The sequence below is a fragment of the Sturnus vulgaris genome, chromosome 2 (genome assembly GCF_052056855.1).
Source record: "Sturnus vulgaris isolate bStuVul1 chromosome 2, bStuVul1.hap1, whole genome shotgun sequence".
Classification (NCBI taxonomy): domain Eukaryota; kingdom Metazoa; phylum Chordata; class Aves; order Passeriformes; family Sturnidae; genus Sturnus; species Sturnus vulgaris.
In genome coordinates, this window is record NC_142244.1 from 58,675,836 (window position 1) to 58,690,289 (window position 14,454).

The window sequence follows — 14,454 nt, forward strand, 5'->3', positions numbered from 1 at the left end:
CCTCAGTACTGAGCCCTGGGGACATCACTAATGCCTGGCCACCAACTGGATGTACCTCATTCACCACAACTCTCTGGGCCTGGCCATCCAACCAGTTTATAACCTAGCACCCATCCAAGCTGTGAACAGCCACTTCCTCTAGGAGAATGTTGTGCAAAGCTGTGCCAAAGGCTTACTAAAGCCAACATAGACAACAGCCTTTCCCTCAGCTATTAAGAATGTCACCTTGTCAGAGACAGAGATCAGGCTGGTCAAGCAGGATGCTTTTCACAAACTGTCCTGGCTGAGCCTGATCCCCTGCATGTGTCACATGATGACATTCAAGAGGATCAGCTCCATAACCATTTCCAGTACCAAGGTCAGGCTGACAGACCTGTAGTTCCCCAGAGTCTCCCTCCAGTTGACTGGAGGTTAGAGAGTTAACTCACATTTAGCCAGGACTGCTGGTAAATGGTGGGGAGTGCCTTGGTGAGCACCTCCACCAGCTCCCTCAGCATCCTTGGGTGGAGCCCAGTTGACCTCATACAGCTGTGTGTGTCTAAGTGGTGAGGCAGGTCACTGACCATCCCCCCTGGGATGATGGGGCTTCACTCTGCTCCCTGCTCCTGTCTTCCGCCTCAGAGGGCTGGGCACCCTGAGAACAGCTGATCTTACTGTGAAAGGCAAAGAAGGCACTAAGTACCTCAGCCTCTTCCTCATCCTTTGTCACAATGCTTCCACCCATATCCCCTTAAGTGTCAAGATTCTCCTTAGCCTTCCTTTTCTTGCTGACAAATTTACAGAAACATTTTTTACAATGGTAACCAAATGAAGTTTAATTTGGGATTTGACCCTTTTAATTTTCTCCCTGTATAAACTCACAACATCCCAGTGTTCCTCCTAAGTTGCCTTCCCCTTATTGTCATGAACTCATTTTTTTTCCCTTAGCTCCCTCCAAAGCTCTCTGTCAGCCATTCATCAAGTGATGTGGCCATCTCTCAGGCCTTGACTGTTCCCACCTAATCTTGGCCACTCCAGGCTCTCTGCAGTCAGCAGGGAAAGACCTGTACCCTCTGGCAATCCTACCTACCTACACCAGCTGCAGAAGTGACCTCAGATGGCCATGGGTCTCAATTACTGCTTTCATTTAAGTGTCTGGGTGAGATGAGTACCCCTTTGGAAAACGTGGTAAAGTTTTAAAACTTTCTGCTTTAAAACCAGCCAATAGCCACTGTAGGAAAGAATTTCCATATCAAACTTACCTGAGGAGTTACTCCCCCTCGTCTTTGCACCTCACTGCAGGAATATTTTGAGTAGTCTGTGTTCAAATAGGATGTCAAAAAAGAAGATGACTAGTCCAGGTTCAGTACAAAGGTTGAGTGACAGACTTCCATTATATCCTGCATTTAAATGTACACTCATGTCTAATTCTGAGCTAAACTGGAATTGGTGGGGAACTGGCTGGGAAAGAACAAACTGGGCTATTGAGAACACCAGTGAACAGTCTGCACCACTATGGAGACCATGGCTTTTGGCCAGCACAACAGCTTTTGTAGTACATCCTCAACTTCATGAAATCACAAGCAAAACTCTGAGAAAAACTGTCTTCAGCAGTTAACAGGAGCAAGTCAGGGCTTAAGGAAGTTCATAACATTTAAAAAAGATTCTGAAATTGCAATTTAGGGATGAGAGGATGTGGTGGGGCTGCTGAGATGAGCACAAAAGGCCAGGGTAAGTGTTCTATGAAGACTGTACAAACCCAGATGTATTAGACTGTCTAGTAAGAAATGAGAACAGGAAAGTCTGCATTTCCACAGAGCCCAGCTAGAGACAATAATCAAATTTACAGGGAAGTAAGAAGCTGATGGTGACCTTGCCAAAAATCCAGCTTTCCAAAAATAGTACTGATGAGTAGTAAAAAATAAGGACCTAATCAGCAACAGTAAGGAGAGAGACAGAAAGTTTGTCTCTGCGAAAAGTAAACTATGCACTCTAAGAATGACATCCATTAATTTCAAGCCAGCATAGCTGTCAATTTCCAGGGACTTGTAAACCAGTGAGCAGACTAGAAAAATATATTAAATTTACTCAATTTTTCCCCCAAACCTGCCTAAATTTTATAATAATTAATAAATTCTTCCTGTAAATACCTGCTGTTGCACTTTTCTTCCCTTTATACCTGCAATAGTGTGCAAAAGCTGTCAGTCCAACCATTCCCATCTGCACACACTCTAGAGAAGGAGACCTGTAGGGTGGCCCCCACTGAGCTGGTAAATGGCACTGTCTGGGAACATGGAATAATGCAGAAAATGGGCAGTGCTTAGGACTCTCCCCATGCATGAATTTGCCATTTCTTCACAATAGCAGGAGGTTTTATTGCTTAATATTATTCAATTTTCCATGTTTGTGAGTACTTTGCTTGTTAAAGAAACACCTTTTTCCACTTTTCTAGAAGGAGATATATGTTTCCCAAACCAGTTGGGGGAGGGTCGCTTGAATTTTCTTTCTAGAGGGACCTCTTTAGAGGTTTCCTCCCAGATTTGCCCTAAACCAGGAGAGAGAGTTTGAACAGCACAGAGTCCCGTGCAAGGCTAAGTGCTGGGCAGTCTTTTATGGACATTGTCATCTCACTTGATAGACTTGAGAAAACTTGAGGGAATGAGAAGTTCAACTTCTCTGTGAGAGATGCCAAAAAACATATACCAGGTATAGACTTTTTTATAATCAGGAACATCAAAGTAATCAAAGTGCAAAGGACTCACAAAACCTAATTCCTTCCAGAAACATCATTAGCATTCAGTAATGTGTTCCCCTCAGGATCCTACATGTGTGCATGATATTTAATCTCTGCCCAAAGTAACTCAATTTTATTCACAAAGTAATAATTTTTCCACACAATAGAGAGATCTGAGTCAGCTGCTTAATGAAGGCATCTCACAAAAAGCAAAGCCAGGGACTGGGACACACTCCCAAGCTTGTGCCGCTTCTCCACTTGATGAAGCATCTCCTCTGCCTGGAACTGCCAAGTTTCTCACTCAGAGAGCTCCAAACCAAATGTCTAAGTTGGAGTTAATTGTCCTCGAAGTAATTATAGAGGCAACAGAGAGAAACAAGGGACTCCAGCTGGTGACACAGCCTACTTTTAGTCTAATAGTAGCCAGATTAATCACAGCATGAAAGTGCCCATTCCTTCCTACAGGATAGAAAGGAAGCCCAGGGAGACTAGCTGAGATCTGGATGTCCTGTCCTAGATGGACACCAGATATTAAATGGGATGACTCCTCCCAGACACCTGGTAGAAAGATGCACTCCCAAGTGTCTTTCTTGCCCAAATATAGGGACATGGCAGGAGTCAGTATTCTGATCACTGGCAAAAGAGTAGTTCATTTCTTCTAATGGGACACAAATTAGTTTGTTAAGATACAAACACATGATCAGAGTTTTTTACTACTGCTACCCTCCTCTGCATTAGGGTCTTCATAGTCCTGTTTCTCCCTCTTACCAAACATTATGTTCAAACCTGGTGAGGGAGATGGCGAAGAGAAAAGCAGCATGTCTGAAGGCACAGAAGATGAACATGTTCCTCAGCATAGTGCAGAGGTATTTATCTATTAATAGCTGTCACCCACTCACTAAGCAGGAGCAATTTGCTGTCTGCACATCTACCTATTAATGAACATTTCTCCTCTTTTTCTCACCTGACCTTTACAGATGCAGCCCTACCCACTGGGAGCCAGCCATTTAACTTCATGTGTGAGAGATTTGCCTCAGCATCCCAAAGCCCAAACAGCAGAAGAAAATACCTGTTGTTTCAAGCCTCTGAAGTAAACAGTCATCACTTGTAGTTGGCATGGTGTTGTCTGAATGAAATACAAAGTGAAAGATAGTTCATGCTTTAGGTAATTTTGTGCCAAATCACTTAGAGACTTTTAAACCAGAGTGACAGCCTGCTTTTGGGGTCCTGTTGCAACAGATAAACCTCACTGTAACCTCTCCTTTGCTTTATAGTAATGCTCCTACAATTGCTCTGCAGAAGTCTCCCTGCATCTGTCTTGTCAGATTACTTAAAGGCTCCCATACTCTGCCTGAAAGATTGTGACAAAGTGCACTGCATCCAGTCTGTCCAAGACAGAGGAAATGCATTTCTAGCCAGTCTGGCCACACAATTGAGACTAGACCAGAATTTCAAACCTGAGCAGATCAAAAGGCTCTCATCTTTCTGTGTCAGCAGATCACTGGAGACTGGCTTGTCCACTGTAGTGTGAGTAGATGCCCTTCTAAATACTGGCTTAAGCCATGAAACAGCCATCAAAATGCTGCTTTTGGCAACCTAGTTTCTTGTTCTGGGGGCACCTAAAATCTGCTTTGTCTGACTATCCAAAAAATTAAGAGGTACCACTGTGCAGGAGAAGTCCTGCTGCCTCTTCCATTCTCTCCTGTGGCCCCTACCATGATGTCTGGGAGGAGGGATCCTCCTTTATTAAACAACTCTGCTTTTTTAGCTGAGACTGTGAGTATGTCCTTGGGCTACAAGCTGACACACTGTAATCAGAGTTGAGATCCTCAAGCAATTACCTTCTGAAAATGTAGGCCTTATTATCAGAACCTTTGAAAAAAAATGCTGAAAAACATGATTCCTGACATTAGGCAAATTCATGGCGGTCACCTGCACTGTATCACCAGAAGGTGAAATATATCTAAGTACTGCAAGAAAGTTTCAGACAGAGACGATGTTGCCCAGATATCTTCAGGCTCTATTGGGTTTTATTAGGTTTCCTGAAAGAAGGAGAGAAGCTTTCTGGGATCTGAACTAGGAGTTCTTATCCCCAAGCTTCACATGTCTCCAAGCTGATGCTCAGTTGCCTGCTTCTGCCCTGCTGCTTCATACACTGGGGAGGTGATGGCAATGATCTCCTTTTCCAGCATATCCATTTGAGCTGTAATGTCTGACACAGTGTTCTTCACAGCATTCAGCTGCAGCTTCAGTTTACTGTAATCTTCTTGGAAGGACCTGTTCACATCACAGAGATTGTGACAGCACCGTTTCTCCCCAGGAGGATGGTTCATTTTCAGGAAGGTGTGGAGGAGCTCACGTAAGTCCTGGACAACCCGGAGGATTTCATGCTCTCCTGGCATACTTGGGGCAGATTCAATCTTATTCTGAGTTGGACTTGTGCTCTTCCTTTTACCTTCATGCTTCTGCTGGGGGACTGGGCCAGGGTTACTCTTTTCCACAGCTGCCATGGTGTCAGTGTTCTTCTGAAGATCTGAGCTGGCATCTTTGCTCTCTTCTGGGACAGTGATGGCTTTTTGCCCTTTCCAGGTAACAGGGAGTGCTTTATTCTCCTGCTGGAAATCCTCAAATATTTTATTATTTTCCTGGACTGCCTGAAGAGTTTTGTTGCCTGGGCTGAACTGAAAGCCTCTGTTCCTCTCTTGGAAGAATGAAAATGGCTTATTTTTGTTCTTGAGGCTTTGTTGAATAGCATCAGTGTAAATTACCTGGACAGATTTGTTCTGTGACCGGAGATATTGTAGAGCCTTATTTTCTTCCCAGAGCATCCTATTTTTGATCCAGAGGGCTTGGTTTTCCTGCCAGAGTGCTCTGTTCTCCTCCCAGATGCTCCACTCATTCTGTGCCTTCTTGCTAAAGAGTTTCTGGCGGGAAGGAAAGGGTGGCTGGGAGAGGATGTCGTTCACCCATTTCCCATCAATAAAGACAAACATCTCCCCCCTTGGATTCACCCGAGGGGTGCTGTGGTCAGTCTCAGGCTCTGTGTGCTGCATGCTCTGGTTCCTCTGATCAAAGGCAGGCACGGCCCTTCTTTAGCAAATTGAGGAGGAGTGTGGGACAAGGCTTCTTCCAGGGCTTCTACAAGAGGCCACTGACCACTGTCAAGGAGTAGGTGACACAGTGGGGCTGGAGAAGCTTGATTAGGACTGAAAGAACAGGGAACACAAACACATGGATTTATTGCCAAAATTCCAGATCAGAAACTGCATTAATGATAGGAGCAAGCAAATAAAACAGTTCTCATAGTTAACCATGTTGCCCCTCTGATGCTAAAAGGTAAGGAATCCAAATTAAAATTAAACTGCATTAATGACAGAAACAAGCAAATAAAACAGTTCCCATAGTTAATGATGTTGCCCCTCTGATGCTGAAAGGTAAGGAATCCACCACATACCTGGTTGATAGAAGCTGAGAAAATTTGCATTGGTAGATAAAGCAGCACTATGGCAGCACTAAAAGCTTTCTTATAAAAACCTGGACTTTCCCTTTATCTCTCTCCCTCATTTTTACAGACCTGTGGGGGAGTAAAATGCAAGAATATTTTCTGTCTCAGAATAACCTGCTCCCAAATGACTGATGCACAAACGCATTAAAAATTGTTATGAGGCTGAAACAAACTTTACAAAATAAAGCATTTTTAAAGGTTAATAGAAAAAATCTGGCCTCGAGAGCAGGTTTTTCTTGCCGATTCTGAGTAGCCTGTGTTACCAGGATGCCACAAAAATGCAGTGACAGTTTTGCTTTTTGATCTTAAAACCCACAATATGCACAGAGCATTTGAAACTCCAAACCAAAGCTTTGGGACATCAGGACCGAGACAGCTCTGTTGCTCTTTGCATGGTTTTTCGACAAGCTCCCATCACCATGGTCCAAAAACTGTCACAACCCATAGATAATTCTCCACCTTTCATTCTCATTTCTCCTGTCACTCTTCCTCTTTATATCCTTTGATAGCTCTGTTATTTTTCTTGCTTTCTAGCCCTGCAATAGTGATTGCTTATCTTTTTTCCTACAGTCCATCTGCCTTTTTTTCACATCATCAGAAAACTCATCTCTAAAATCCATACTGCAGGGCCAAACCTCTAATGTTTCTCATTTCAGACACAGAAACCTCAGACTTATCTGTTGAACACTCTCCCCTCCTTTCCCCTGCTCAAAATATTGCAGCCTAAATCACCTTCTAACCATCAGTGAACTGGGCCAAATGAAGGATTTCAGTTTTTTACATGGAAAAAAAAAGAAACCAACCAGACAAACAAAAATTATTGTTCTGTGCCAAAGAAAAGCTTGTTTGCCACAGCTTTAACAAAAATTAAATTTATGTGATTTTCATGATGAAGTTATTTGATTTGAGGTTGAACTACTTTTTATAACCAAATTGTTGGAATTCTCAGGGCTTCTTCACAGAGTCTCTGACAGCACAAATGTACCTTTTTCTAGTAAAAAAAATAAAGACGTTATGTGTCAAATTTCACTCAGGTGCATTCCTCTCCCCCTGCTGAGGTTTCCCAGCTTCCGTGCTGTCCCTTGGAAAGCTCAGTTCTGTCTGAGGAGAGTTTTACCTTCACGAGTCTTGCCCTCATATCTCTACCCCAGGCATTAAGCAGGGGTGACCACCACACACAAGCCCCTCATAGCCTCCAGCTCTGCCATCCCACTATGCACCCCCTGTCCTATTGTTGCCCTCTCCTTTTCAAAGCTTGTGGCTGTCCCCTTTCCCTGTCATTTCCACCTAACAACAGTGCATGTCCAGGCTCCTACAAGTTATTTCTGAGAGCCAATGTCCATAGATGCATCCTTCACCCCCTTCCCAAGCTTGTCCAAACATTTGTAAAATTACTGCCTCATTTAAAATCCAAAATTCCTTAATTTAGGAGAGGGCTATTGCAATATAGGTCTGTTTGCAATAACATTTGAATTTATTGCAGCCTGCTTACTGTCTGAATTTCAGGGCTGCCTTCCACCTCATCTGCTGCTTTATCTCACATCAGACTTGTATTTCCATAATATCATTCTTCTGCTAAAAAGGTATTCCCCAAAAATTCTGTTTTCGACATTTTTGTTCCACTTACACTACGTCCAGAGCCATGCATTACTCCCTCCCTTACATTCTTTCACTCTTTCAACACATCCAATTCCATTGGGGTACCCAGTTCCATTTTTTCCCCTAAAAGCCCCAAAATTTGGGAGGAGGGGAGGGGTGGTGAAGGGGCAGAGGCCAAATCAGCCACAGAGGGAGCAGACCCCTAATTATCCAGGGAAGATGCAGAACACGTTCTAGCATCAGAATCCAGCCCAGACCCACGTGCCTATCATGGACAAGCAGCTACAGTTCTTAAAGTCACTTACAGATAAAGTGTTTAGATTGCACATTTTCAGGATAAACAGAAATGTATAATATATACGACTTTGAAGGACATTATCTCGGGGACAATTAAACTTGACAGTGGCTCTGTCAGCTCTTTTGCACTGCCAGGGAGACATCAACCCAACGCTTCAAGCTCTCACCGCCTTCCATATCATTTTCCCCCCCATCTCTGAATAATGAAATGCTGGGCAGCTGGGTGGATGGGCAAGGCAGCCAGCTGTGGGGAAGCCACACCAAATCCAGGCTGGGCAGTTTGGGAGCACAACACGACACATTAGCCAGCACATGCTCACCTGGTCAGCGAGGCCAGCGGTGTTCCCTCCCTGTCCCCAGAGCAGAGCGGAGCAGCCGGAGTGTCCAGAGGCAGTGGGATCACAGCAAGGATCAGGAGACTGAGGCTGATGTGAGCCCTGGCAGGGACCTTGCCCCAGAAGCAGCCACCTGCCCCCTGACCAGTGGCTGTGAACCTCTGCACATCCTCCTTGCACAGCTCATTTCTGCGCTCCTTCCCTGCTGTCCTCACAAGATTGGCTTTGACTTTTCCCAGCGTTGCTCTTCTGGGTTGTTTCTCATGGAAATGTCCTTTCTCCTAGCTCGGCTCCCATGCCCTTTCCTGAACCCAGACTTCCCGATCTCCCTTTGATGCTCATAACTGAGAACAGTTTGGACGGATTCTTTCTTCATCACACCCTCTTAAAACAAATTTTGCTTTTATTCTGAATCTTCAAATTCTGTTTGTTGCTGAACTGATATTGATACATTCAAAAATCACTTCCTTGTATGCACTGTGAGAGTTGAAGTTATTTTCCAAGGACAACATGAAGTTCTTCTTTGACTACAAATTTAAGAGAAGACTATAGTTGAACCCTATTAAGAAGAAAATAGAAATATAAGGCATTCACACTTTGCAGGTCTAGATATTATTTTTAGCAGCTTTTTCCACTTCCACATCTTTACATTTCTAATGAAGTCTTTCTTATTTGCTACATCTTTCAGAAGCAGAATTTTTTTTCTAATCAGAGTTCTTGAATAATAAATACAGCACTTAATTTCTTTTTCAGTGAAAATTACCGAGTAGACATCATCCTCAAGGTGACTACTATTGCTTTAGGAACCTGGAGGTACAGTTCAGCTTTGGTTTTATATGAAAATCATAAACTCAGGTATAAAATGCTTCTCTGTAATTGCTCCCTCGCTTATATTTAATCTTGGACAACAAAAACACATCACAGGTTACTATGGCAACTCCCCAGGGAGTATCCTTCTTTATTTGAGCTCCAGTATCCTGTACAAGAAAACAGAAAAATGTCCTCAAAAGAGAAAATATTTTATCATGGGCTTTTTGTGATTGGCCTGCCATCAGATGGGAATTTAATGGTGCTACCCAGTGCAAAGAGTTTTCAGGAGAGGTGACTGAAATGTCCAATCTGAATTTGTGCAGAACTGGAGCTATGGTCACTGCAAGTTACCTTTGATGAGCATTGTAAGGTCCAAGAGCAGACTAGAAACTGAATTAATAGAGAGAAGTGCAGCATAGGACTGATCAGCAGGCAAAGCCTCCTTAATCCAGAACTATGGAGAACTGAACTTGGTAGTGAGTGTACCTTTTCTTTCCTTATGCAGTATTTTCCTTAAAGTTTTGTAAAGTTCTTCTGCCAAGTCTTCTTTTTTCCTGAAAATTATAAATTCAAATGCCAATACATTTGGATCAAATTTAGTGAATATCATCAGATTTGTTTACACACACATCTGAATTGGAAATGCTGCAAGAGCTTACATCAGAATATTTTATAGCAGCTACACGGATTTCTGAGCTGGACTCTCAAAAGGACTGAGATGTCATTCACAAGATTACAAAGGCAGAAATAATGCTGAGTGTGTTCCACTCCCTGCCAAGAGACAAGTAACCCCTGCTCTGTAAGAGGGGTTTGAACTAACTTGCCAGCTGCATGCTTTGTCCAGAGATTCAGACCATTCAGTTTCTCAAAGATGTTTCACTCTACAAAGAATTAAATATTAAAATATAAAAAGCCTTTTTCCCCTCCTACCTGCACACTTCATGCTCAGCTGACTTTGCTGTCCTTCTTCTTGGAGATTGTCTGGTTCTAGAAAGGATCCAATGGGAAGGAGTGTGTGATCCCAGACACACTCATATAACATTCTCCATGCTCCAAGCTGGGGTGCAAGAGGTCACCATCCAGTGACGGATTGAAAGCCAGGGGGAGGAGCATGGTATAAACTGCTGACATGAAGATTTTGCAAGAAAGACCCTGAAGACCTCATCTCACCATCCTCTCTATTAGATAGTGGCATGTACCTGCAGTAAATGTCAGCCCTTTCCATCCTTTGCTTTTGGGTTAGAAGATCTGGTGAAGTGTCTGAGGTAAAAATAATCTGTGTGTGGTATTTTTTAGTAAAAAGCATGCTATATTCCCAAATCTTTATCTGATAAAACCAAAAGTGTCTGCTGCCACTTTCTACCATGCCAAACACATTTGTGCTTTTGAAAAGCCAGCCTCTGTTCATGCCAGTGCAGGCTGGTCTTGCCACACACTCATCCACAGTTCTCCAGGGCATTAAGCCTGGATGTGAATCCCACCTAGTCCCTGAAAAGACTCTTGCATACCTGAGTGCTCTTGAATCGTCTCCTGACTTCAATAACTGGGTAGGGAATAAAAATTATGTTTTATCAGTTTCTGAGGCAGTGAAGTGTCTGGAGGGAGAGGTGTTGATATCTCAGCATTGTATTCTGCCCAGGAAGGGATGGTCAGCAGTATGAAAATCAGTAATTAAAAACTACAGATCAGGTTCTTTTTCAGGCAGATAAATGGCTTGAGTGACACTCATATGTCATCACCTATTTGGACTAATTGTCCTTCCAGGGACACTAGCACAGTGCTGCTGCCAGTGTGCCTCAGTGTAGCCCTCACAACATACAGTGTTGTGCAAGTCACCAAGCCTGCATTCTCTTGTCAGTGCTGGGTCTGCTGAGAGCTGAAATGAAAGGTGGAAATATCTACTTTCATACCCTCCCTCTGATCCTAATTTTATTTTAGACATTGGGTAAATCATCATTTCCTCAGGTTCTCAATGAGGACGCTGACTTTCTGATGCAAGCTGTCAAGATAATTTAGTTCTTCCTTGTAAAGTGCCTTGAACATGAAAGCATGACAGCACAGAAGCCCTACACACCACTCTTGTTTATCCCCCTGGTTGTAACACACACGGTGTACAGGGTGAAGCAAAGCATTTTACTACTGCTAGTAAGTGACATCTTACAGACATGTCAGGCTTTGTGTTGCTCCACCTTAGATCTCATTCTCACTTTGCTTCCTTTGTACTTTAGCTATGAATATTTAAAAAAACATCATCAAAAACCCATGTACAGTCTCTTGGTCAACTCTAAGCCATTTCCTGTCAACGCTGCTCCTGTGTGTTGTGCCTCTGTGAGCCTTGCCAACAAAGACCAGCCCAATTACTCTCCTAGTTGTGTCTGAACAGATCAAAATTTACAGAGCACTCCATGCTGCTGGAACAGCCCATTGTTCACTGCTGAGTAAATACTAGAAGAAACAATCACTGGTGCACTCGTTTCTGTTCTGAGGGCAGAGGGGCAGAGCTGACATTGCCCCTGGAGGAGCTCTCTGGCCTTTCTATACATCGGGACAATTTGGAGGGGTACAGTCACCTCAGTGTGCTATGTGTGAGCACGGGGTATCCCACATGGCCTCCCTGGGACACCCTGAGAGGCAGGGCTGCCAGAAAGCTGTGCTGGACATGCTGTCCCTGATCTCTGATATCCACAAACCCCAAACAGCAATAAGCACTAGTGTTCAGGAAACAGACTTGAGCCCCCAGTGACTTGTCAGCTAAGTGATGCTTCAGCCCTCACCACTGCTCTGATTAGGTCTCTGCTGGCAGCACTTGAGCTCTGGGGTCCTGCACACAGGTGCAATGTTTGGGAGTTGGGGGCATTTCGGCTCATTCTGAACACAGAGCAGCTCTGTGATGTGACAAGTCTCTCTGGGTGAGAGGAAAATTCAGTGGCTCCATTCCTGATTGACAGGGAGAAAATTAAGGGTTCAGGCTTATTAAACAACCTCTAATAGTGATTTATGGGGTCCTGTACATTTTAATCTAACAAAAAAAATTTAAATCATCTAATTAGCTAAGTGTGTAATCCTGTATATTAATTGTCTATTAGCCACTTCTTAATTATAATGGAATGCTTATCAAATAACATGTGATGGCCACGTAACACTAATTTAAGTCATTATCAGACTAGCTCCTACTTTAATAAGGATCTGTTCAACTGGAGTCTAACCATTTCACTTTATTTTAAAAGCTCTACAGAAGAGGAAGCAATAACCTTAAAAATATAATATTCCATTAGGACTTTCTAGACCCTTTACTGTAAACAACACTACATGAAGAATCACAAAACCAATATAAAAAAATCCAAGGAACTATCAAGGAATCTGGAAACTCAGATCTTGTGTTTAAGTTTGTCCAGGAGTTCCTTGCTCATGCACACAGGCCTTCCAGCATTTTTACTTGACTTCCTCTTTGTTGGGATGCGTCACTCCTGAGCTTGGAGGAAGTGATCCTTGATTATTAACCAGCTTTTCTGGGCACTTCATCCTTCCAGGGTATCAAGCAGATCCCTGGAGACATCAAAGTCTGCTTTCCCAGAGTCCACATGTGTTTGTCGTGTGCTCTCCTCAATGTCCTAAGTGTTCTAACTCCATAATTTTGTGGTCACTGCAGGCAAGGCTGCCCTTGAGCTTCACATTCCTCATCAGACTCTCTTTTTGGTGAAAAAAAGGTCCAACATTAGCACCTCTCCTCATTACCTCCTTGCTGTTATCAGTGCATTCCAGCAATGTCCTGGACAGTTTATGCCCTGTTGTGTTGCTCCCCCAGGAGATACCAGGTGGCTGAAGTTCTCTATAAGGACCAGGGTTTGTGAACAGGAGATGATTCCTACCAGTCTACAGAGGAACTGATCCACTTGCTGGTCAGGCAGCCTGTAGCAGAGCCCTGCTATAATGTCACTTGTCCCTGCTCTCCCTTTAATCCAGACCCAGAAGCTCCAAGGTGGCACCTAATCCATCCACAGGCAGAGCTCCATGCACTCCTGCTGGTCATTGACCTGGAGGGTGACACTTCCTCCTCATCTCCACAGCCTGTCCTTCCTTCCTAAAGAGCCTGTATCCCTTCATTCCAACTCTCCAGTCACAGAACCCTGTGACCCATGCATCACAGCCCTGCAGTCATGCACAGTTCTCTAATTTCTCTGGTTTATTCCCCATTCTGTTTGCATTCAATAGAGACATTGAAGCTGGGCTGGAGTGGCTGGAATCACACTGTGCTCCTCTTCAGGTGCTCTCCTGCTGACCTGTGATCCCTCTCCAGGCTCTGGGCATCTCTGCTGGCACTGGCATCACACTGGTAGGAGTGAGAAGGGTTGAGGTTCCTCTCCCCTGGGAACATTAGTTTAAAGCTCTCTTCACCAGCCTGGCAAGTCCATGGGCAAAGATGATCTTCCCCTTCTCTGGCAGATGAACTCCATCAGCTCCCAGAAGATCAGGTTTCTCAAAGAGAGTTCCATGATCTAAGTAGCTGAACCTCTGTTTGTGGCACCAGTGCTGTAACCATCCTAAGATTTTTTTATGGACTCTTACCCCACTGCCCTTCTTCCAAGAAATTTTGAAATAGCTTACTTGGAGTTGTACCCACATCCTAATGGGCAAACATTGCTGAGTACATCCCTCTCAGTCCTTCAAGGCATGCAAGAGTTGTTTTCCCAATTTTTTATCACTAGATCTGCAGGAGCAGACTTCTAACAAGGCACAGTACCCCTCTGGTAATCTTATCAAAAATCAGATTTGGCTCTCAGAATCAATCTTTACCCAGTGTGTCTCTCTAATGGTAGTGCTATCACCTGTTTTTTGCAAAGAGCTCTGTGCTCAGGTCCCAGGACTATCCTTCCACAGCATTTTTGCCTGTTACAATGGCACACAGATTTTTACTGGAGCTGATGGGCTCATGCAAAGCAAGCATCTTATGAAAGATATAAATATCTTGAAGGATGTCTGAAGCTTAGTGCTAGACAGTGTAATTTTGCCAAACTAGAGATGCAAAAAGCACATTAAAAAAAAAGATGATATAGGCTCATAACTAAACTTAAATGTGGAGAGGTACTGAAACCATTTCAAGCTCTGTGGAGCACTGGTTTACTTTTTGTAGCACATATCATGCTTTGATGGGCCATGGCACTCTTTGCTTAGAGGAACACAATTTTAACATCTGC

General features: G+C 43.7%; 1 protein-coding gene across 1 annotated transcript; it reads right to left on the minus strand.

Annotated features, from left to right (window-relative positions):
- Window positions 1-4,725: 4,725 nt before the first annotated feature.
- On the minus strand, window positions 4,726-8,700 carry CBY2 (chibby family member 2). Its single transcript, XM_088159691.1, has 2 exons — window positions 8,435-8,700; window positions 4,726-5,919 (listed from the first exon to the last, which is right to left on the minus strand). The coding sequence occupies exon 2, from the start codon at window positions 5,764-5,766 to the stop codon at window positions 4,813-4,815; it is 954 nt and encodes a 317-aa protein (XP_088015817.1). The 5' UTR covers window positions 5,767-5,919; window positions 8,435-8,700; the 3' UTR covers window positions 4,726-4,812.
- Between the last annotated feature and the right edge of the window lie 5,754 nt (window positions 8,701-14,454).